Genomic DNA, 25,704 nt, shown 5'->3' with positions numbered 1-25,704 from the left:
AAGTATTTCTTGACTGCGTCGACGTTCACAGGACGGGTGAATTCTTCTCCATCCATAGTCGTGAGTATTAAGGCTCCTCCTGAGAAAGCTCTCTTGACCACGTAGGGGCCGTCATAATTGGGAGTCCATTTCCCTCTCGAATCTGTGAGAAAAGATTGAATCTTTTTGAGTACAAGGTCACCTTCTTTGATTGTGCGAGGTCGAACCTTTTTGTCGAAAGCTTTCTTCATTATTTGTTGATATAGCTGACCGTGGCATAAATCTGTCATGCGCTTTTCTTCGATTAAGTTCAATTCGTCGAATCTGCTTTGACACCACTCGGCTTCTGTTAATTTTGCCTCCATCAAGACTCTCATTGATGGAATCTCAACCTCTATAGGTAGGACTGTTTCCATGCCATATACAAGGGAGAAAGGAGTTGCTCCAGTCGAAGTACGTACTGATGTACGGTAACCATGAAGAGCATACGGGAGCATTTCATGCCAATCTTTGTAAGTGATGACCATCTTCTGAACGATTTTCTTGATGTTTTTGTTAGCTGCTTCTACAGCTCCATTCATCTTTGGTCTGTAAGGAGATGAGTTGTGATGCTCAATCTTGAATTCTTCACAAAGCTCCTTCATCATTTTGTTATTCAAATTTGACCCATTGTCAGTGATTATCTTGCTAGGAATGCGGGTAGCGACAGATGATGTGATTCTTGATAAACCTGACGATAACTTGTCTTGTAACGTTTGCATATGAAGTTGCTTCTACCCATTTGGTGAAATAGTTTATAGCTACCAAGATGAAGCGATGCCCGTTGGACGCTTTTGGCTCGATCATTCCAATCATGTCGATTCCCCACATGGAGAAAGGCCAAGGGGAAGAGAGTATGTTGAGAAGAGATGGTAGCACATGAATTCTATCGGCGTAGATTTGACATTTGTGACACCTCTTTGCGTACTGGTAGCAATCTGACTCCATCGTCAACCAATAATATCCTGCTCTCAGTTTTTTCCTTGTCATGGTGTGTCCATTGGTGTGAGTACCAAAGGAACCTTCATGTATTTCTCTCATGAGTACTTCTGCTTCTTTTCTGTCAACGCATCTGAGCAGAACCATGTCGAAATTTCTCTTGTACAGAACATCTTCATTCAGGAAGAATCTACAAGCTAACCTTCTCAAAGTCTTTCTATCTTTCTTTGACGCCCCAAGAGGGTACTCTTGCTTTTGAAGAAAGTTCTTGATGTCGTGATACCACGGTTTGTCGTCGATGATTGTTTCTACTGTGAAAACATGAGCGGGCCTATCCAGGCGCATAACATCGATCCGAGGAATGTCATTCCAATGATTTATCCTAATCATGGAAGAGAGTGTGGCTAATGCATCAGCCAAGTTGTTTTCTTTGCGAGGAATATGATGAAAATTTACCCTGTCGAAGAATGGTAACAATCTTCTCGCGTAGTCTTTGTAAGGAATTAGCCCTGGTTGGCGTGTTTCCCATTCTCCTTTGATTTGATTGATGACCAAAGCAGAATCCCCGTATACATCCAAGTGTTTGATTCTTAGATCCACGGCTTCTTTGAGACCCATGATGCAAGCTTCATATTCGGCCTCATTGTTTGTGCATTTGAAAGTTAATCTGGCAGTAAATGGAATATGGGTACCCTGAGGTGTAACAATGATTGCCCCAATTCCTCGTCCATAAGCATTGACAGCTCCGTCAAAGATTAAGCCCCACTGGGATCCTATCTCAGGTCCTTCGTTTGGTAGTGGCTCGTCGCAATCTTTCATCTTGAGGTACATGACGTCCTCGTCCGGAAAGTCAAAACTGGTTGATTCATGACCATTGAGTGGGTGGTGAGCCAGGTGCTCAGCTAGAATGCTTCCTTTCACGGCTTTCTGTGCGTGATACTCAATGTCATATTCTGATAACAACATCTGCCAACGGGAAATTCTCCCAGTTAAGGCAGGCTTCTCAAAGATGTACTTGATTGGATCCATATGAGAGATCAAACAAGTAGTATGTCGAATCATGTACTGGCGGAGACGCATGGCAGCCCAGGCCAAAGCACAACACGTCTTCTCGAGCATGGAGTAGCGGGATTCACAGTCAGTGAATTTCTTGCTTAGGTAGTAAATTGCATGCTCTTTTCTTCTCGTCTCGTCTTGCTGTCCAAGGACACAACCCATGGAGTCTTCTAAGACGGTTAAGTACATTATCAAAGGTCTTCCTTCCACTGGAGGAGACAAGATGGGTGGTTCGAGCAAATATTCCTTAATGCTGTCGAACGCTTTCTGACAATCGTCTGTCCAGACGCAACTTTGATTTTTCCGTAGAAGTTTGAAAATAGGAGCGCAAGTTGCAGTCATGAGATATATGAATCTCGAGATGTAATTCAGACGTCCAAGAAATCCTCTAACTTGTTTCTCGGTTCTGGGTTAAGGCATTTCTTGAATTGCCTTGACTTTGTCTGGATCCACTTCAATTCCTCGTTTGCTGACAATGAAACCAAGGAGTTTTCCTGAGTAGACACCAAAGGTGCACTTGTTGGGGTTCAGGCGAAGCTGAAACTTCCGTAAGCGTTGAAATAACTTTGTCAGATTTTGTATGTGATCTTCTTCATTTTCTGATTTGGCAATCATGTCGTCCACATAGACTTCCACTTCTTTATGCATCATGTCGTGGAAAAGTGTAGTCATGGCTCTTTGATAAGTTGCCCCTGCGTTCTTTAGTCCAAAAGACATAACACGATAGCAGAACGTGCCCCAGGGGGTGATGAAAGCTGTTTTCTCCATGTCTTCAGGTGCCATTTTGATTTGGTTGTATCCCGAAAATCCGTCCATGAATGAGAAAACTTTGGATTTTGCTGTACTGTCAACCAACATATCGATATGTGGTAAAGGAAAATCATCCTTAGGGCTAGCTTTGTTCAAATCTCTGTAGTCGACGCACATGCGGACTTTTCCGTCTTTCTTAGGAACGGGAACAATGTTAGCTAACCACTGAGGGTATTCTGAAGTGACGAGGAAACCTGCGTTGATCTGCTTTTGAACTTCCTCTTTGATTTTCATGGCCATCTCCGGATGAGTTCTTCTTAATTTTTGTTTGACCGGAGGGCATTCTGCTTTTAATGGCAAGTGATGCTCCACTATACTGGTATCCAACCCTGGCATATCTTGATAAGACCAAGCGAAGACATCTGAGAATTCTTTGAATAGTTGTATCAAACTCTCTCTGATCTCTGAACTGAGCGAAGCTCCAATCTTAACCTCTTTTCTGTTTCCATCGGAACCAAGGTTAATGATCTCTAGAGGCTCATTGTATGGCTGAATGGCCTCTTCCTTTTGTTGAAATAATCGTGAAATTTCCTTTGGTATTTCTTCGTCTTCTTCTTCCTCTGCCTCGAATACAGGAAATTCAAAGCTTGGAGAAGTCATACGATGGCACGTTTCAACGGGGTATTTTATGATTAATCTGCATATGTGTGATAAGTTTTATTTAGACAACGAGGGAAGACTCGGTGTATGCAGTTAATGGAATTTTTGATGTTTTTTAAGGGTGTTTTTTAGGATTACCAATTTCCGAAAAAAGAAAAGGGAAAACTAAACGAAGGAACAGAATGACATTTTTATTTATTGACAGTCATTTCTTGAAACAAAGACCCTATAAAACAAAACTCTATTGCTTTGGGCGAAGCAAAGAGGTACATTTTCCTAAGAAATAGTAAAATGCAAAGCCCTATGAAACATCTCTTCACCCTGGGCTATGGTGAGAGGACAAAATAACGGTGAAAGTTCCTACTTAGGAGTGCGAACAACAGTTGAAACTTCAACAGCTGTCCAATAGTGGCGAACCCCGTTGTGCACTAAGTAATCTGGAACCTTAGGCTTAAGCTGGCCTGTGGTAGGTCTTGATTTACCAACCACTGTCTTTGCAATACTCAGACGATCTTCTTCTACTTCAGCAGACTGAGCGGTGTGAGCATACCCATTTCCAAGTGGAGTATGTCGGACTTTCTTTTGAGGAAACTTCCAATCTTCTGAATGGAGAGACTCGTTATCGAAGACACTTTCGAGATCATCCTCTTCTGTATTTTGGTCTTGCTCTTCTCCCAAGATGGCATGGACTAGATATGTGAACTCTAGATCCGTAGCCTCGGAAGGTGACTTGGGGATATAATCCTCAATGATGATTTCACCAGTCGGTGATGATGAATAGCAAGGGTTATACATCTCTTTTGGCTAAGTAAGGTACTCGTAATCAATGTTCCATCCAGTTGGAACAATATCTTCCAAAGAGGTTTTTGAGCTTTCAGGAGCGGAGTATTTCACCATGTAGTCGAATTTTCCGCTTGGTTCTCCTAATGTATCCCAGGTTTCTTCGGGGATAGGAGGAACTTCTTCTGATGAACCATGACTTCTGGTGGTGAAGCTATTTGTAACTTTGTCATTGCTTGGTCGAGTCTTACTTTCAGATCCCTTAGTCGGATAACAGTAAGGTGATTCAGACTCTGATAGGGATATGTATCCTGCTTTGTTAAGATAGGATAGCCATTCCTCTTCATCGGTGTTTTCCGTACCGATGGTATTGACTGTTTGTTGAACAGGTTGAAGAAAACCTCCACTGCGGAAAGTTTCTAGAATTGGAAGAACTACCTCAATTCCTGGAATAGTCTTTGATGATGTTGGAAAGAATCCAAGTCCTGTTCTGTTCTTGTTGTTGGTAGGAATATTAATGTGCCCCCAACCACTGGTAGTGCCATCCTTTACAACTTGGATTGCATCTATGTATGAAGAAATAGACGCTGCTTTCTCCTTTCCTTTTTCCTTATCCAAAGAAAGTGCTTGGAATTTAGTTCCAACAACTTCTTTTGGTTTTATGTCGGAGAATGATGACAGGTTGCTGACGATCAGAGCTTGTTCTCCACATACGATTACCAATTTGTCATTTCTTATGAACTTCAGTTTCTGATGAAGTGTTGAAGTAATTGCCCCAGCCTCATGAATCCATGGGCGACATAGCAAACAACTGTCTGGAATATCCATAACTTGGAAAGTGATTTTGAACGTTTGAGGTCCAATAGTTATGGGAAGATCCACTTCTCCAAAAACTGACTTCCTTGATCCATCAAATGCTTTGACGATGACATGACTTTTTCTTAGAGGGTAATCTTTGAAAGATAATCTTGACAATGTTGATTTCGGCATGACGTTGAGAGAGGATCCGTTGTCTATTAGGACTCATGTGAGTGTATCACCCATGCAGCCAACTGAGATGTGAAGTGGAAGATTGTGGTCCACTCCTTCTTCAGGAAGATCTTCGTCACAGAAACTTAGGCTAGTTCCCGCGGAGATGTTGGCAACGATGTTGTTGAATTGGCTTATTGTGACGCCAGGTTCTACAAAAGCTTGTTCCAAAACTTTCTGTAGAGCTTCCCTATGAGCTTCAGAACTCAATAGCAGGGAGAGAACAGATATCCTAGACGGAGTATGTAGCAATTGATCTACAATGTTGTATTCACTCTTCTGGATTAACTTCAAGATCTCATCATTTTCTTTCGCTTGAACAACATTGGTCGGATGATTGTCTTGCCTATGTGGGGCTTCCTCCGAAGGTTTCTCCACATTTTCTGTTGTTATGTTGAAGACTCGTCCACTTCTGGTGACTCGACTAACATCAGCAATGTTGACAACAGACGGTAATGGTATCTCCTTACCATTTTCAATGAATGTAGCATTGTACTTGTATGGTATAGCCTTGCTGGACTCATACGATACAGGACCTGGTAAGTAGATGACTAACGGAGCAATTGTTGTCTTCCTGCTATCATACTTAACTTGCATTGGTTCAACTTGATTAATTTGAGGAGATACGGTAAAGACTTCGTCATCTTCTCTGTTGGTAAGAACAGTAATGGTATTGTCATCCATCAGCTTTTGAATGTCGTTGCGAACACGCAAACATCCTTGTGAATTTCTTCGACGAATTCTGCATCTACTGTAAGCGTGGAAATCTGTTCCAAAGTAGGCAAGTCCATTTAAAGTTTTATGGAACCTGACTACCGATCCTTCGAGGTCTTCAACTTTGTAGATTTTGTATTTTCTGGACATCCTTGAACCATGTTGATGTCATGTTCAGTCCTGACTCGGATATGTTGAATCCATCCTAAGTCCATTTGTTCTTGTAATGCAGCTTGAACTACGGCACATCCTTGATTATTCTTTGGACAAATATCGCATGTGAAGTAGTTGTGAGGTGGTACATGGCCGTACCCAGCTTGTTTAGCGTGCATCTTGACAAGATTTTCCCCTATCTGACGAATGTCGTAGATTTGAATGACGTTAGGGTGTTGATCTATCAGATTTACTGAAGCTTCTTTATGCTGCGGCAAAGGATTTGCTTGGACGTTTGGACTAGTATCTTTGAAGGATAGCATTCCGCTCTTCACTAATCGTTGGACGTCAATCTTGAAAGGGAAACAGTTCTCAATATTGTGACCTGGTGCCCCCTGATGATAGGGACAGGATTGGTCAGCCTTATACCATGGTGAGGAACTATTTGGTGGATTTGGAGGACTCCTTGTCTGAATGAGTCCTTTTGCCAGTAATGTTGGAAACAATTCCGCATACGGCATTGGTACTGGGTCAAAGGCAAGATACCTTGGAGCCCGATTGTTGTAATTTGGAGGTCGAACCTGCTGCTGAGGTTGCTGCGACCTTTGTTGAATTTGTTGTTGCGAGACCTGAGGTTGATAAGCTGGCGCTGAGTTAACAACCGGAGTTATTGTTGCAACTTGAGGTTAAAATTTCTTCTTGATTTTGTGCAAGACATTGCTGACATCTTGATCCTTTTTCTTCTGGAAAGAACTTCCATACTTCCTTGGACCAATAGAAGATTCTAGTTCTTTGTTCAAGCGTCCTTCCCGAACTGCTTCTTCTAAACGTACACCCATGTTTACCATCTCGGTAAAGTCACTTGGTGCACTTGCAACCATTCGTCCGTAATAAAATGGACTCAAAGTTTTGAGATAGATTTTTGTCATTTCTTTCTCTTCAAGTGGTGGACAAATTTGAGCAGCAACTTCACGCCATCTCTGAGCGTATTCCTTGAAGCTTTCTCTATCTTTTTGAGTCATGGCCCGGAGTTGATCTCTGTCGGGAGCCATATCCAGATTGTACTTATACTATTTGACGAAGGCCTCTCCGAGGTCTTGAAAAGTACGAATCTCTGAACTGTCCAAGTTCATGTACCATTTGAGTGCAGCACCAGTCAGGCTGTCTTGAAAATAATGAATGAGTAATTGTTGATTATCAGTCTGAGTTGACATTCTTCGAGCGTACATTACGAGGTGACTTTGTGGGCATGAATTCCCTTTGTACTTCTCGAAATCTGGTACTTTGAATTTGTGAGGAATCTTAACATTTGAAACCAGACAGAGGTCTGCAGCATTCTTTCCAAATAAATCTTGTCCTCGAAGAGTCTTGAGTTCCTTCTGCATTTGCAGAAACTGTTCCTGGAACTCGTCCAATCTTTCATACACGCCAGCGTCCTCACTGGGAGCGTGATGATATACTTGTTCGCCCTGTGGAGGAAAAGTATGCATAATAGGCTGTGGAGAAGCCATGACAGCAGATCTTGGAATCTCAGCATTCTGTTGTGTGAACTTCAATCTCAGCATTCTGTCTTGGAACTTCAATTTCCAGAGGTTTGTAACCCTCCGGAGGTTGTATCTCCATTTTAGCTCTTGGAACTTCAGAAACTGGGGGTATGTACCCTTCTGGAATAAAGTTATACGGCATGCCCCAAGGTCGGTTGGGCGGCATGGTATACTGAGGAATAGGAGTAGAAACAATCTCGGAAACCACAGTCCTTTGTGGTTCTTCTGGCGTTGGTCGATTCTGTGCAACTACCAGGGCTTCTACCATACTATTGAGTCTTTCAATAGCATCTTTGAGAGTATTAACCTCTTCCCTGAGTTCTCCATTCTCTTGCTCAAAGTCATCCATTCTTTTCTTGCGACTTGAACGAGTGTTGTATGGATGAGACAGCTTGAAAGTCTTGGTTCACCTCCTTCTCCTCCTCTCTTTCTGGAGAAAGGAAAGTGACTATTAGATCCGCGACAATTCTCGTGTCAGTGCGTACGACTAAAGCGATGTATGATGTGCAATTAAGTTAATATTTTTCAAGGAAACATGTAGATGTTGTTGATTGGCTGTAATTTTTGGTAAAACTCATTGTGTTTCTATCTTGTCAAATCTGGTGTCATGACATGCTTTCTACTGTTGTGAAGTTTTTCTTATGCAGGCCTTTACCTGATGTCAAGGCCGATGTCATGACATTCGCAGCTGTTACGTTCTTTTCTATTACTATTTATGGTTATGTGATCTGATAAGATCCTATGCGCTTTATTTGGTAATGTTGGATTCTGATCTGATTCAAGGACTTCTTTGATGGTTATTATTTTTAGTTCCTTGATTTATGGAAATTAGTTTTTATTAGGGTTAAAACTAAATTTGGATCCAAGGCCCAGCTGCTGTGTTTTATGAAGGCTATATATTCTACGAAGAAGCTGCTGATCACGTTAGGGTTTTTGGATTGAGAAGCTTTGAGAGTTCTTTGTTTTTAAGTTTTGCGTTCTAGCTTTCTTGTAAGCCAAACAATCATCATGATGATTGTCTTGGTCTAGGTGTTTTGGTTTGAGTTGTAAGAAGTACTCGAAGCTTTTAAGCAAGAGTACTATTGTACTTGATCAAAGCTTTTAAGCAAGATCAAGTTGTGTCTTTGAAGTGTGTCTTCTTCTGTTATTAGTAGAGCGTGTGTCATCACTGTTGTGATTGAGGGGGAGTGAGTAGGATCTCTGATCTAAGAAGTTTTAGATTGAAGTTGCATTGGGTAGATATTAAGTGAAAGGAGTAATCTTGATCTGTATTACCTTGAATTAATATTACTTATAGTGGACTTCCTCCCTGGCTTGGTAGCCCCCAGATGTAGGTGTGATTGCACCGAACTGGGTTAACAACTTTCTTGTGTAGATATTCAGTTTACTTTCTGTTCATTTGTTTAGAAGCATTCAGATAGTAATGTCGTGACATCCTGTACGACATCGCGTGTCTGAGTCCAGAATTTCAATTGGCATCAGAACAGGCACCCTGCCTGTTTTTTTTACTGGGTGAGATCTAGGGACAGTATTTTCTGGTACTATGGACAAAGAAGGTGGTGGATTTGTGATTAGACCACCCATTCTGGATGGCTCCAATTATGATTATTGGAAACCTCGCATGGTGGCTTTTCTGAAATCCGTGGATATTAAAGCATGGAGAGCTGTGAACAAAGGATGGGAACATCCTGTCATTACTGATAAAGATGGCAAGAAAACTCTTAAACTAGAGGAAGAATGGGACAAAGATGAGGAGGCATTGGCGCTTGGCAACTCTAAAGCTTTAAATGCTTTATTCAATGGAATTGACAGGAATATATTCAGACTAGTACACCAGTGTGAACTAGCCAAAGATGTCTGGGATACCCTCAAGACTACTCATGAGGGCACCTCCAAAGTGAAGATGTCAAGACTTCAACTGCTAACTACGAAGTTTGAAAATCTAAGGATGAGAGATGATGAAAGTATTCAGGATTTTCATATGAATATTCTTGATATTGCTAATACCTCAGGAGCTTTGGGAGAGAAAATGTCTGATGAAAAGCTGGTAAAAAAAATCCTAAGATCCCTACCTAAGAGATTTGATATGAAAGTTACAGCTATAGAAGAGGCACAGGACATCAGCAAAATGAAGGTAGAAGAGTTAATTGGATCTCTTCAAACCTTTGAGATGGGGATCAGTGACAATTCTGAAAAGAAAAACAAAAGCATAGCGTTTGTGTCCAACTCTCAAGAAGAAGCAGAGGAAAATAGAGAAGAGAATCTATCTGAATCTATAGCTATGCTTGGTAAACAATTCAACAAAATAATGAGAAGAATGGATCAGAAGTCAAGACCTAATGCCAAGAACATCTCATCAGACACCAGCAGATCTTATGACTCTAGCAGAAGAGCAAAACCAGAAGAAAAGTACAATCACAGCAAAGGGATTCAATGTCATGGATGTGAAGGGTATGGACATATTAAAGCTGAATGTCCTACTTATCTCAAGAAACAAAAGAAAGGATTGTCAGTCTCCTGGTCTGATGAAGAGTCTGAGAGTGATTTTGAAGAAGAATCAGCCAAACATGTCACAGCCCTTACTGGGGTTTGTAATTCTGATGAAGACTCTAGTGAAGATGAGCTAACCTTTGAAGAACTGGCAGCCTCCTACAGAAAGCTGTGTATCAGAAGTGCTGAAGTTTGTCAACAAGGTGAAAAGCAGAAGAAATACATAGTTCAGTTGGAGGCTGATAACAAAGGACTTGGTAAAACTATATCTGAACTAAACAGTGAAATTATCATGTTACAATCCAAGCTTGATCATATGTCAAAATCTGTAAAAATGTTGAACAGTGGCTCGGATATGTTGGAGGAGATTTTGCAGATTGGAAAAAGTTCAGGAGATATGTCTGGTATAGGATTTGTTGGTGCAAAGAAACATTCCCAAGATAATAGCAAAGCTAAACCTGAAGCTGAGATGTTGAAACCAATGTCAAAACATGTGACTCAACATCAAGACAAAAGTGGAATGAAGAAAAAGTTTCAAAGATGGAGATGTCACTACTGTGGAAGATTTGGGCACATTAAGCCCTTTTGCTTCAGATTATATGGATACCCAGATCAAGCTCCTTACTACAAACCTAAGCAGATCATGCCCATCCAGAAGCAACAATGGAAACCTAAAAATATGGCTTTAATAGCCCATACATCTCTTAGAGTTTCAGCCAAAGAAGATTGGTATTTTGACAGTGGATGTTCCAGACACATGACTGGAATCAAGAATCTGCTTGTTGATATCAAGAATCACTCTACTAGCTATGTAACCTTTGGTGATGGAGCTAAAGGAGAAATCAAAGGAGTTGGAAAACTAGACTGTTCAGGAGTTCCAAATTTAGAAGGTGTTTTGTTGGTCAAAGGCCTGACTGCTAACCTCATAAGCATCAGCCAACTCTGTGACCAAGGATACCAAGTCAACTTCACTAAAGTTGAGTGTGTGGTTACTAATGAAGAAAAGGAAGTAGTAATGAGGGGAGTCAGATCTAAAGATAACTACTACTTGTGGGTGTCCCATGAATCCAGCTACTCAACTGTATGTTCTAAAGAAGAAGAAGCAAAGCTGTGGCACCAAAAACTTGGCCAACTTCATCTCAGAGGTATGAAAAGGATTATTTCTCTGGAAGCTGTGAGAGGAATTCCTAATCTACAAATTGATGAAGGGAGAATATGTGGTGAATGTCAGGTAGGAAAACAAACCAGGATGTCACATCCAAAGGTTAAACATCTGACCACTTCCAGAGTTCCTGAACTGCTCCATATGGACTTGATGGGACCAATGCAAATGGAAAGTTTTGGAGGAAAGAAATATGCTTATGTGGTTGTGGATGACTACTCCAGATACACTTGGGTAAACTTCATCAGAGAAAAGTCAGATGTGTTTGATGTTTTTAAGGACCTGTGTCAAAGAATTCAAAGAGAAAAAGAAAATGGTGTTGTGAGAATTAGAAGTGATCATGGAAAGGAATTTGAGAATCAAAAGTTTGCTGAGTTCTGCTCCTCTGAAGGAATACATCATGAATTTTCATCACCTATTACTCCACAGCAAAATGGGGTTGTTGAAAGAAAAAATAGAACCATTCAAGAATCAGCCAGAGCTATGATCCATGCTACGATTCTTCCTATCTACTTCTGGGCTGAAGCCATGAATACTGCTTGTTATGTCCATAATAGAGTTACCTTAAGAAAAGGAACCTCTACCACACTATATGAGATCTGGAAGGGAAGAAAACCCACTGTCAAATACTTCCATGTGTTTGGTAGTAAGTGTTACATTCTTGCTGATAGAGATCACAGAAGGAAGATGGATTCCAAGAGTGATGAAGGGATCTTTCTGGGCTACTCTACAAACAGTAGAGCCTATAGAGTGTTCAACTCAAGAACCAGAGTAATAATGGAGTCCATAAATGTTGTGGTTGATGATGTCCACAATCAAGCAGATGTCACAAAAGATGTCGGAACATTCTGGGATATCACAGCTGAAGGATCTACAAGAGAAGATGGTTGCAGTCCTACTATCACAGAGTCTGAGACTGAACCTCCTAACAAGAGTCCATCTATAAGAGTTCAAAAAGATCATCCTAGTGAACTTATTATAGGAGATCTCAACAGTGGAGTTACTACAAGGTCATGAGAACTAGCTTCAAACTCTTGTTTTGTGTCAAAAATCGAACCTAAGAATGTTAAGGAAGCATTAACAGATGAGTTCTGGATTAATGCCATGCAGGAAGAATTAGGTCAGTTTGAAAGGAATGAAGTATGGGAGCTGGTACCAAGACCTAAAGGTACTAATGTCATTGGAACAAAATGGGTTTACAAGAACAAGTCAGATGAACTGGGAACTGTTATCCGAAACAAAGCAAGGCTAGTTGCTCAAGGATACACTCAAGTTGAAGGAATTGACTTTGATGAAACCTTTGCTCTTGTTGCTAGACTTGAGTCAATTAGATTACTGCTAGGAGTTGCTTGTATTCTAAAATTCAAATTATACCAGATGGATGTGAAGAGTGCCTTTTTGAATGGATACTTGAATGAGGAAGTTTATGTGGAGCAACCTAAAGGTTTTGCTGATCCAAACCATCCTAACTATGTGTACAAACTAAGAAAAGCTCTTTATGGCCTGAAACAAGCCCCTAGAGCTTGGTATGAGAGACTAACTGAGTTTCTTACTAGTAATGCGTACAGGAAAGGAGGGATAGATAAAACTCTTTTTGTTAAAGATGAAGGAGGGAAGATCCTGATTGCTCAAATCTATGTGGATGATATTGTGTTTGGTGGGATGTCAGACAAGATGACTAGACATTTTGTTGATCAGATGCAATCAGAATTTGAAATGAGCCTAGTTGGAGAATTAACTTATTTTCTTGGGCTGCAAGTTAAACAGATGGAAGACTCAATCTTTCTCTCTCAGAGTAAGTATGCTAAAAACATTGTTAAAAAGTTTGGAATGGAAAATGCTACTCACAAAAGAACACCAGCTCCTACTCACTTAAAATTGTCCAAAGATAAAAAGGGAACCAGTGTTGATCAAAGTTTATACAGAAGCATGATAGGAAGCCTGCTGTATCTCACAGCCAGTAGACCTGATATTGCTTTTGCTGTTGGGGTGTGTGCTAGGTATCAAGCAGATCCCAAGATCAGTCATATCAACCAAGTCAAGAGGATCCTGAAATATGTGAGTGGTACTTGTGAGTATGGAATGCTCTACTCTCATGGGTGTGAACCTATTCTCACTGGATATTGTGATGCAGATTGGGCTGGAAGTGCTGATGACAGAAAAAGTACTTCAGGAGGATGTTTCTTCTTGGGGAATAATCTTATTTCATGGTTCAGCAAGAAACAAAATTGTGTGTCTTTATCCACTGCAGAGGCAGAATACATTGCAGCAGGAAGTAGTTGCTCTCAGCTTGTTTGGATGAAAAAAATGTTAACAGAATACAATGTCACACAAGATGTCATGACATTATATTGTGACAACTTAAGTGCCATTAACATTTCAAAGAATCCCATTCAGCACAGCAGGACCAAGCACATTGATATTAGACACCACTACATTAGAGATCTTGTTGAGGATAAAATAATTGCCTTGGAACATGTTGCTACAAATCTTCAACTGGCTGACATTTTCACAAAAGCCTTGGATGCAAAGCAATTTGAAAATCTAAGAAGTAAACTAGGCATTTGTCTTTGTGAAGGATTATAGCAATTAATTGGGTGTGGGGCCAACATCATTTCTCTCTCCAAATATTTGCTATCATTACACATTAAAGTGTATTTTCCCCCCCTTTTACAATTTGCCCAAACGGTTTCCATTCCCCCAAAACCTATCCTCAACACTCACGCTACCTCTCTGTGTCTCTGCATTCACAAACCTTTACCCAGCATTCTATTTTCTCTCATCATGTCTCAGAGCTCTCCCTCAAAGAAATCGTCTCCTTCCTCTGAAACAGCATCAGGATCTAGGGCACCCAATGTGGTGAGTGATCAAGATGTTGTGTAGAATGTTATGCCATTGAACTCTGTTCCTGCTATCGATCCTGTTAGTAATCCACCAAGAAAGATGCATGCAAGAAAATCAACTGGTGGATCTGTTCCAGAAACTTTTTCTGTTCAAGGTAGAGAGGGCTCTGCTTATGTTCACAATGCGATCGCAGATATTGTCACAAGAATCTTGAATGAAGGGCACCAGGTTGATGGAATATCTGTTCCTCTAGCCCAAATTCCTGCCTCTAAGAACAGCAAAGATGATCAAGATGGTCAAGATGATGCTAGCAAAGATCAGGGTGATGTTGAGACATCTGTTGACAACAATGATGAGAAGACCCCTGGTGCCAAAGATGTTGAGACATCTGAAGCTATCAATGTTGAAACATCTGGTACTAAAGATGCTGAGATTCTTGAACCTGAGAAAGCTGAAGAGGTTCCTGTTGCTCCTTCTAAAGAAACCCTTAATAAAGGCCCTACTGTGCATGATGTGGTGAATCTGGATGATCTGGATGATTCTATTGACATTGCTGATGATGAGCTCATCTCTAGCATCTCTCATAGAGTCAAGACTCGTAAGGGCAAACAGGTTTGTGATCAAGATTTTTCCAAACCTCAAGCTACTCCTCAAGTTACTCCTCAAAAGAAGGTCACTATAAAGAAGATCAAGAAGGTCCCTGCTGAACCTTCAACCACTGGGAGCAAGATTGCAGTGAAGAAGAGGAAGGAAAGAAGTGTTTCTGCCCCTGAAGATGATGTCTTAAGTGATGACCCTGACATCCCATCAAAGAAGAAGATTGCTGTCACAAAATCCTCCACAAAGGTTCGTGATGTTCCTTTGGACAACATTTACTTGCACTATGCTTCAAATGCTATCCAGTGGAAGTTTGTTTATCAAAGAAGGCTGGCTCTAGAAAGAGAATTAGCTAATGATGCTCTGGAATGTCAAGAGGTCATGAAGCTCATCATGTCTGTAGGTTTGATTAGAACTGTTACTCATTTTTCAAAGTGTTATGAAATGCTTGTGAAGGAATTTATTGTGAATTTGTCTCAAGATTGTGGTGATGGAAGAACTAATGATTTTCATAAGGTGTATGTTAGAAGAAAGTGTATAAATTTTTCCCGTGCTGTTATCAACCTATATCTAGGTAGAGATGCTGAGGCTCAACCTGAGCTTGAAGTGACTGATAATGAGGTGTGCAAGGTAATCACTGGTGGTAAGGTTAAGAAGTGGCCCATAAAGAGCAAACTGTCTGCTAGTTCTCTTAATGTCAGGTATGTTAGAACAAGATTTGTTCTGATCAATTATCTTAGTTTTGATGATAACAATAATATGAATTTTGCTTAAGATTATATGGTACTCTAATCCAATGCAATTTCCTTTTCAGGAAATATATAAAGAGTATGCATAATTCAGCGCTCAGAAGCTTTGTCTCAAAGGGTTCAGCATGCAACATCAGAACATGGTCTGGCAAGACATCAGAAGATGCTCGAAGCAGAATCAGAACATGGGTCTATGGAAGCATCAGAAGAACAAGAGAACAGAAGCACTGAAGTTCTGATGGTATCACGCTCAGAAGCACTTCAAGGTCAGAAGATCAGAAGATGCTTTGCACCAAGCTGTTTGACTCTGATGATATTCAAACGTTGTATTCACAAACATCAGATCAGAAGGAAGTACAAGTGGCAAGCTACGCTGACTGACAAAAGGAACGTTAAAAGCTATTAAAGGCTACGTCAGTAGACACAGCGTGAACAAGGCTCGAGGTAGTTGACAAAAGCGTATAACATTAAATGCGATGCTGTACGGAACACGCAAAGCATTAAATGCACTCAACGGTCATCTTCTCCAACGCCTATAAATATGAAGTTCTGATGAGAAGCAAGGTTAACGATTCTGCACAAAAAACAACTCATATTAACTTGCTGAAACGCTGTTCAAATCAAAGCTCAGAAACTTCATCTTCATCAAAGCTCACTACATTGCTGTTGTAATATATTAGTGAGATTAAGCTTAAACGTTAAGAGAAATATCACAGTTTGTGATTATCGCTTTTAAGAAGCATTTGTAATACTCTTAGAATTGATTACATTAAGTTGTAAGGAACTAGAGTGATCGTGTGGATCAGAATACTCTAGGAAGTCTTAGAGGTTATCTAAGCAGGTTGTAACTAGAGTGATCGTGTGGATCAGTATACTCTAGAAAAGTCTTAGAGGGTATCTAAGCAGTTGTTCCTGGAGTGATCAGTGTGTGATCAGAAGACTCTGGAAGACTTAGTTGCTGACTAAGTGGAGAACCATTGTAATCCGTGCGATTAGTGGATTAAATCCTCAGTTGAGGTAAATCATCTCTGCGGGGGTGGACTGGAGTAGTTTAGTTAACAACGAACCAGGATAAAAATAACTGTGCAATTTATTTTTATCTGTCAAGTTTTTTTAAAGCTACACTTATTCAAACCCCCCCTTTCTAAGTGTTTTTCTATCCTTCAATTGGCATCAGAGCGCCGGTTCTAAGGTGCAAGCACTTAACCGTGTTTAGAAAAGATTCAGGAAGAGAAAAACGCTTCAGTAAAAGATGGTAGATGAAAGTGAAAAGTCTACACCTGCATCTACATCTGGCTCTGCTGAGCAATACAACGGTAACAATGGTTATACTAGACCGCCGGTATTTGATGGTGAAAACTTTGAATACTGGAAAGATAAAATGGAAAGTTACTTTCTTGGTCTAGATGGTGATCTATGGGATCTTCTGATGGATGGTTACAAACATCCAGTAAATGCCAGAGGCGTAAAGCTGACAAGGCAAGAAATGAATGATGATCAGAAGAAGCTCTTCAAGAATCATCATAAATGCAGAACTGTTTTGCTGAATGCTATCTCTCATGCTGAGTATGAGAAGATATCTAACAGGGAAACGGCCTATGACATATATGAGTCCTTGAAAATGACTCATGAAGGAAATGCTCAAGTCAAGGAGACTAAAGCTCTAGCTTTAATCCAGAAGTATGAAGCCTTCAAGATGGAGGATGATGAAGACATTGAAAAGATGTTTTCAAGATTTCAAACTCTTACTGCTGGATTGAGAGTTCTTGACAAGGGATACACCAAGGCTGATCACGTAAAGAAGATCATCAGAAGCTTACCCAGAAGATGGGGTCCTATGGTGACTGCATTCAAGATTGCAAAGAATCTGAATGAAGTTTCTCTGGAAGAGCTTATCAGTGCCTTGAGGAGTCATGAAATAGAGCTGGACGCAAATGAGCCTCAAAAGAAAGGTAAGTCTATTGCATTAAAATCCAATATCAAGAAATGCACTAACGCTTTTCAGGCTAGAGAAGAAGATCCTGAAGAATCAGAATCTGAAGAAGAAGATGAACTGTCTTTGATCTCCAGAAGGCTAAATCAACTCTGGAAGACCAAGCAAAGGAAGTTCAGAGGCTTCAGAAGTTCAAAGAAATTTGAACGTGGAGAATCTTCTGATGACAGAAGATTTGACAAGAAGAAGGTCATGTGCTATGAATGCAATGAGCCTGGACACTTCAAGAATGAATGTCCAAATCTTCAGAAGGAAAATCCCAAGAAGAAGTTTCATAAGAAGAAAGGTCTTATGGCAACCTGGGATGAGTCAGAAGATGATTCAGACTCTAAAGATGAGCAGGCTAACTGTGCGCTGATGGCGACAGAAGATGACGGATCAGAATCTACATCAGAATCAGATTCTGAAGAGGTATTTTCTGAACTTACTAGAGATGAGTTAGTTTCCGGTCTAACTGAACTTCTGGAACTCAAGTCTCAGATCAGTCTCAAATACAAAAAGCTGAAAAAGCTATTTGAATTTGAAACAAAGAAGCTTGAGTTGGAGAATTCTGAATTAAAAGAAAAACTTTTAAAATTATCCAATAATGTTGGATCTCCTTCTGATTCAGAAAAATCCACTCCTAGTCTAAACCATATTCTGAAAGAATATGATTTAAGTTTCAGGAAGTTCTTATCTAGAAGTATTGGCAGAAGTCAGCTAGCTTCTATGATATATGCTGTGTCTGGAAACAAAAGAGTCGGCATTGGTTTTGAGGGTGAAACCCCATACAAACTTGAACCTGTTGATGAAATGAAATTCACATACAAGCCATTGTATGATCAGTTCAAGTATGGCCACTCCCATGATATTAGGCACACTTCACATGCTCAAAGTTTTCACATAACACACACCAAAAAGCATGTGACACAACCTAGGAAATATCATGAAACTCATACTAAAAATTATCATGCTGCTCCTTCTATTGCTTACAATGTTAAACCCAAGTTCAATCAGAACTTGAGAAAATCTAACAAGAAAGGACCCAAGAAGATGTGGGTACCAAAGAAAAAGACTATTCATTTTGCAGATTCTCTTGGTGACAAAGAAGATAAAAGTCAACATGACATGTCTCCTGGACTCAAGTTGGTCTCAACACTTGAAGGGAAGAAAGACTGTCTTCCAAGTTCTGGTACTTAAATCTGTTGAAGAAACTATGTTCGTAGGATTTCAGAAAAGAAAGCTTATTAGTCTTGGAACCATCTGTTTTGTTTGTTTCTAGAGCAATGATGTTTCGTTCTTGATTATTCTGAATGCTCTAAATGCTACAGAATATACAAAATTGAAACATTGATTATGGACGAATCAATAAATATCTGGTTTGATGATAAACTTGTTTCTAATGAAACAAAGCGCTTAAGAATTTCTGCAGATACAGTTTTGTCTTATCAGAAGCTGCAGAACAAAGAAGTGAACCTCCAGAAGCTGTGTATATCAGAAGTAATGGATCAGAAGATCATTCAGATTTATATCAGCACACTTCAGAAGGAGTGTTTCCAGAAGAGAAACTTGATCAGAATCTGAAGGCGTAAAGTCTATTCTGAAATCTACAGCTGTCATCTATTATCTGATGGTGAACACGTGTCTGTACGGTTAGTACAAAGCGTGCAGTTGAAAAGACGACGACCTAGGTAACTGTATTAAATCATTTCATTTACTGTGTTCTCTCTCCTAATGTCATTTCTCATTAAATGCATAATGATTTATTTTAAATCTTTTAAATAACCCGTTTCATCTTCATTCCCTCTTTTTTTTTTCCCTCTTTCTCTCTCTTTTGTGCATTCACTTCGTTGCATTTCTCTTCAAACCCTAGTTTTTTTTTTGATTTGATCTCAAAGCATTATCATCATGAACTCATCTTCTTGTTCATCAAATTCAAAAGAAAGGCTCACTTCTACACAGATCCTTTTAAGCAAATATGAGCATGCTCCATTGAAAACATGCTTAATACCCACGAAAGAACTGGAAGTTCTATGTGAATCTGCTGTGGACATCAACAACCTTAAAGCTAATGGCTTTCAGTGTGATGCAAGAATCCTTGAACAAGGATGGTCTAAATATCTTGATAGATTGGTTGGTCCAATTTATCCTGAACTTGTGAAGGATTTTTGGGTACATGCAACGGTTACTCCAACTGCCATCATTTCATTCGTGCTAGGGCATGAAGTGGTTATCACTGAGAAGCTCATCAGGAAGCTGTACAATCTTGATGATGAAGAAGGTTGGTCTGGTCTTCAACCCAATACAGTTGACTGGACTCCAGTTGAAAAACAAATCTCTACGGTTTTTGGAATTGATTCTCATAACACGGGCACCTTAAGGCCTTTTTATAAAGTATGGGCTGAGATTATTCTGGGTTCTCTTCACCATAGAAAAAGGATGCTCTCCTCCTCCTACATCAGTCCGACTCACAAGTATACTCTTTTCTGCATTGGCAAAAAGATAGAGATCAACATCTCTCATATTATGTTTGAGAATCTGAAAACTTCTATCTTTGAGTCAAGAGAAGATGAAAGGGCGAAGTACCCTCATATTCCAAGAACAACCATTCCATTCGGAAGGATGATTTCAGACATTCTGATTGAAAGCAAAGTGGTGGACTCCATCAGAAAACTCAATGCATCCCATTTTCTTGGAGTAATTCAAGGTCCCATCTTCAATGGTGTTGATTTGTTCAGACTGGAACTCATTAAGAATGTACCTTTTGTGTGCACAAGCTTTCCTGACATTCTGTCAAGAAGAATTGCTGTTGAAGGATTCATCTCCTTGTTTCATAAAGAACTTGATCATGTTGTCAAGCTTTACTTGGAAGATTGTGTTAGGAAGCAATCAGACGTTGATCCTGCTTGGATCCGTGGCAGAGTACTCCCGTCCAAAGATGATATTCTGAAGAAGGATAAGAAGGATCGACAGGCAAGGCTAAAAAGAAAGGCACAAGAAGATGAGGCTGAGAGAGCCAAGAAGTTGAGGGTCACATATGATCCTGACAAGGTAGGCTCTTCTGAACGAAGGAATAAAAGGATCAGAGACTCCTTTCACAAAACCAGATCTTCACATGCTTCTTCTGAACACTCCTCCAGGCAGGTTTTTACTCCACCTCCTGCTGTCCCTAAACCTTCTCCCCAATCACCTTCTTCTGAACCAAAAGTAAACTTCACCTTACCAAATCCTTCTCCGTCATCCTTCTCCTCTCCCATTCTAAACCCCACACCTTTAAGTATTCTTCCCCCAACTCCTTCTGATAAATTTTTCTCACCAATTCCCTTTACAAATACTCCATCCTCGTCTCAATCTATCATTTCAGATATTCCATCCTAATCAATCATTCTCTCAGATATCCCTTCTTCCTCATCCACCGCACCTCCACCCTCTATATCCCATCCCTTACCTACCAGAAAATCCAAACCTTACTGTCTTCTCTACCCTGACTACAAATTCACCTTCAATCCGCCTGAACCTGAACCCTATACCTACCTGGAACTTTTCAGACATGAGGTGATTAGCAGTCTAGACCTTCTGAAGGATGCATTTCTAAATGGTCTGGATGATGTTTCTACAAGAAATCTCTGGAGAAGATTTCGCAAGGATTTTCAAGTAGAAGCAATGGGAGTACAGAAAAGACTAGTGGCTGCTGCCCCTGGTTACCCTGGTTACCTTCTGGAGGAAGATAATGGTATATACTACCATCCTCTCAGAAATTGTGTTGCTGCTGAGGAGAAGCCCTTTGTGGATGAATTGGAAGTAGCAAGACTGGCTGCTGAAATGGAAGCAAATCCATGCAGGGATATGGTTATCTGGATTCCTGATTATCCTGTTCTTCTTGGAGATTTCAAGACTCTCTTTGACTTTCTGAGGGAAAACCCATCTAAGGAAGACCCAAGCTTGGTCATTCCAGAAGTTGTTGACCCACCAGAAGTTGAAGGTCCTTCTGCTCCCAGGAATCTAGCTGCCATTCTTCAGGCACTTGAGAATGGAGACTCGGAAATTCCTGCTGCAGAATATGGAGATGCTTCTATGCAAGAAGCAGATGCTGAAGATCATTTTGCTAAAACTGTTCCTGTTGAGGAAATCCCTGCAAATGATCTATCTATGGAAGCTGCAGATCAACATGTCATCCCTGTGGATAGAAGCTGTGAAGCTTCTTCTGATGAATCTTCTCGTCTTGCAAGGACTCTGGAAGAAATTCAGAAGAGACAGGATGAGCAAAACTCACTCAATGATAAGTATAACGCTTTCATGGTGAGGCAAGAAGGACACAACAATGAGGTTAAAGAGATGCTGGCCAAGATCTTGTCAAGGCTAGGGCCATCTTAGATTGAGTCTGTGTTGTTTCCTTCTTTTCGTTGCATCTGTCTTTGTGCATCTGATCTTTCTTATCTTCATGTACTTCTGTACCTGCTGTTTGAACTTCAATGAAATCATCTTCTTCCTCCGTGTGTTTCGTTTTGTTTGTCTCTGAATATTTTTTGTTTTTTGATGATATGACAAAAAGGGGTAGAAATATGTGATAAATGATTTGATTTAATCAGTTGCTTTTACTAACAAGAACTGCAAGTTCTATATGGTTTAAGTGTTTTGCAGGTATAAAGAAGTGAAGAGAATCTTCAAAGCAAACACAGAAGCAAAACCATAAGAAGTGTTATTCTGTAAAAAGAATAAACTCATGGAAACTGAAGCAAGCTGAGTGCTATCAAGCTTCAGAGATCAGAAGCAAGAAAGAAGAATGAATCAGAAGCACTGATAATAGAATTTGATCCATATGTGTCTATTTGCTTTGACAAAATTCTATTTGCTCTGATACATTATTTTAGCCTATATGGCTCTGATACATATCATGTGTTCAAATATACATTTTATGTTCTGACTCGTTCATGCTGACTTTTGTCGTTTAGTTTTTGTTCTGTAACATTTCAGGATGTAGAGATGCTCTGATGATGCTCTGGTACATTCAACAATGTTCTGATACAAATCTAGCATGAAGTGATGTTGGTAGAAATTCAAAGCTCCGAAGCTATCCGAGGGAAGCAGAAATCAGAAGCTGTGAATGTTCTAAAGATCCAGAAAACTTAAGTTCTGAAGCTGTCCTAAATGGAAGCAGAAATCAGAAGCTGTGAATGTTCAGAAGATCAAAGAAATTCAAGTTCTGAAGCTGTCCTAGATGGAAGCAGAAGTCAGAAGCTGTGAATGTTCAGAAGATCAAAGAAATTCAAGTTCTGAAGCTGTCCTAGATGGAAGCAGGAATCAGAAGCTGTGAGTGTTCTAGGGATCTAAAGAAATTCTAGTTCTGAAGCTGTCCAATGGAAGCAGAAGTCAGAAGCTATGAATTCTCGGAAGACAGAAGCTTATATGATCGTCTCTACCGAAATAATCAGGGAAGTCTTTTATTAAAGTTCTTCGAGTATTTATTTCAGGGGGAGATTATTTATCTCAGGGGGAGATTGTTAATCTCAGGGGGAGACATATTCATATGCTTATGCTATAGCTGTGTAATTTGTCTTTTGCCGTCTGTTCTTTCTGATCGCAAATTCATATCATTTATATATGTTTTTGTCATCATCAAAAAGGGGGAGATTGTTAGAACAAGATTTGTTCTGATCAATTATCTTAGTTTTGATGATAACAATAATATGAATTTTGCTTAAGATTATATGGTACTCTAATCCAATGCAATTTCCTTTTCAGGAAATATATAAAGAGTATGCATAATTCAGCGCTCAGAAGCTTTGTCTCAAAGGGTTCAGCATGCAACATCAGAACATGGTCTGGCAAGACATCAGAAGATGGTCGAAGCAGAATCAGAACATGGGTCTATGGAAGCATCAGAAGAACAAGAGAACAGAAGCATTGAAGTTCTGATGGTATCACGCTCAGAAGCACTTCAAGGTCAGAAGATCAGAAGATGCTTTGCACCAAGCTGTTTGACTCTGATGATATTCAAACGTTGTATTCACAAACATCAGATCAGAAGGAAGTACAAGTGGCAAGCTACGCTGACTGACAAAAGGAACGTTAAAAGCTATTAAAGGCTACGTCAGTAGACACAGCGTGAACAAGGCTCGAGGTAGTTGACAAAAGCGTATAACATTAAATGCGATGCTGTACGGAACACGCAAAGCATTAAATGCACTCAACAGTCATCTTCTCCAACGCCTATAAATATGAAGTTCTGATGAGAAGCAAGGTTAGCGATTCTGCACAAAAAACAACTCATATTAACTTGCTGAAACGCTGTTCAAATCAAAGCTCAGAAACTTCATCTTCATCAAAGCTCACTACATTGCTGTTGTAATATATTAGTGAGATTAAGCTTAAACGTTAAGAGAAATATCACAGTTTGTGATTATCGCTTTTAAGAAGCATTTGTAATACTCTTAGAATTGATTACATTAAGTTGTAAGGAACTAGAGTGATCGTGTGGATCAGAATACTCTAGGAAGTCTTAGAGGTTATCTAAGCAGGTTGTAACTAGAGTGATCGTGTGGATCAGTATACTCTAGAAAAGTCTTAGAGGGTATCTAAGCAGTTGTTCCTGGAGTGATCAGTGTGTGATCAGAAGACTCTGGAAGACTTAGTTGCTGACTAAGTGGAGAACCATTGTAATCCGTGCGATTAGTGGATTAAATCCTCAGTTGAGGTAAATCATCTCTGCGGGGGTGGACTGGAGTAGTTTAGTTAACAACGAACCAGGATAAAAATAACTGTGCAATTTATTTTTATCTGTCAAGTTTTTTTAAAGCTACACTTATTCAAACCCCCCCTTTCTAAGTGTTTTTCTATCCTTCAAGGTATGCATTGCTGCACAAAATTGGTGCTGCTAACTGGGTGCCTACCAATCACACTTCTACCATTGTTGTTGGCCTAGGAAGATTCATATATGTTGTGGGAACCAAGACAAAATTTGACTATGGGACTTACATATTTGATCAAACTATGAGGCATGTTGGTACCTCTGCTACCAAGCTTCCCATTGCTTTCCCATCTCTGATATGTGGGATAATCCTCAAGCAACACCCTGGAATTCTGAAAAGTAAAGATTCTGTATGTAAGAGGGAGAGTGCTTTGTCTTTTCACTACAAGCTGCTTCAGAGGTCTGATGACATGACATCTGCTGGGACATCACAACCCAGCAAGTCTGTGAACAAAGCCCTTCTTATTGATGAGCAGAAAGAGACTTGTCAAGAGTTGGACAACAGGAAGCTGAAACTTGAAAAGCTCATCCAAAGTCTTGAGCAGTCTACAGATGATGACCTTGCTGGTGAGAGGGATGGTGACAATATGGATGAAGACAAAGGTGCTGAGGAAGAGGCTGAGGAAGAGGCTGAGGATGCTGAAGCTGAGGGTGCTGAAAGTGGGAGTAGTGATGCTGCTGAAGAGACTAGTAGCTCAAGTGATGACAATCCTGGTGGCTCTAGTGATGAAGACAGTGATGGGTCTGATGATTAGCTCTGATTCTGATTGTGTTTTGGCTCCTTTTGTGGCTAAAAAGGGGGAGTAATGGTGGTTGTTTTGTTGTTAATGGTGGTTGTTTTGTTGTTTTGGCTCCTTTTGGTTTTTCTTGTTGGCTGATGGACATGGTTGTTTTTTTGTTGTTTTCTTTATTTTGGGTGTTCCCTGGTTCTCCCTGACAATGACAAGTGGTTTCTGTAACAGTTGATTAAGTAGATGTTTTCTGGTTTTCTGGTGATTAATCAAGATGCTGTTGTTTGCTTACAGAATTTATTTTTCTGTTGTTGGCTGCTGTGTATGCTCTGATATCTGTTTGGTTACATCTATTAGTGTTTTAGCCAAAAATTTGCCAAAGGGGGAGTTTGTAGATGTTGTTGATTGGCTGTAATTTTTGGTAAAACTCATTGTGTTTCTATCTTGTCAAATCTGGTGTCATGACATGCTTTCTACTGTTGTGAAGTTTTTCTTATGCAGGCCTTTACCTGATGTCAAGGCCGATGTCATGACATTCGCAGCTGTTACGTTCTTTTCTATTACTATTTATGGTTATGTGATCTGATAAGATCCTATGCGCTTTATTTAGTAATGTTGGATTCTGATCTGATTCAAGGACGTCTTTGATGGTTATTATTTTTAGTTCCTTGATTTATGGAAATTAGTTTTTATTAGGGTTAAAACTAAATTTGGATCCAAGGCCCAGCTGCTGTGTTTTATGAAGGCTATATATTCTACGAAGAAGCT

General features: G+C 40.0%; 1 protein-coding gene across 1 annotated transcript; it reads left to right on the top strand.

The window, feature by feature from the left end:
- The first annotated feature begins 14,184 nt into the window (after nucleotides 1-14,184).
- Nucleotides 14,185-24,960, top strand: LOC131613456 (uncharacterized). Its single transcript, XM_058885124.1, has 3 exons — nucleotides 14,185-14,964; nucleotides 15,193-15,437; nucleotides 24,303-24,960. Exons 1-3 carry the CDS (start codon nucleotides 14,185-14,187, stop codon nucleotides 24,958-24,960), a joined length of 1,683 nt encoding a protein of 560 aa, XP_058741107.1.
- Nucleotides 24,961-25,704: the final 744 nt, after the last annotated feature.

Source organism: Vicia villosa, linkage group LG6, assembly GCF_029867415.1.
Source record: "Vicia villosa cultivar HV-30 ecotype Madison, WI linkage group LG6, Vvil1.0, whole genome shotgun sequence".
Classification (NCBI taxonomy): domain Eukaryota; kingdom Viridiplantae; phylum Streptophyta; class Magnoliopsida; order Fabales; family Fabaceae; genus Vicia; species Vicia villosa.
Note: the sequence above shows the minus strand (reverse complement) of the source record. Positions and strands in the feature narration are given on the sequence as shown.

Bases quoted from the DNA above. Each gene is read 5' to 3' on its own strand.
- LOC131613456 (XM_058885124.1), top strand. From the start codon at position 14,185: ATGCCATTGAACTCTGTTCCTGCTATCGATCCTGTTAGTAATCCACCA. The intron at 14,965-15,192 runs GTCACAAAATCC...ATGCTTGTGAAG, and splicing joins CATCAAAGAAGAAGATTGCT to GAATTTATTGTGAATTTGTC. The intron at 15,438-24,302 runs GTATGTTAGAAC...CTATCCTTCAAG, and splicing joins GCTAGTTCTCTTAATGTCAG to GTATGCATTGCTGCACAAAA.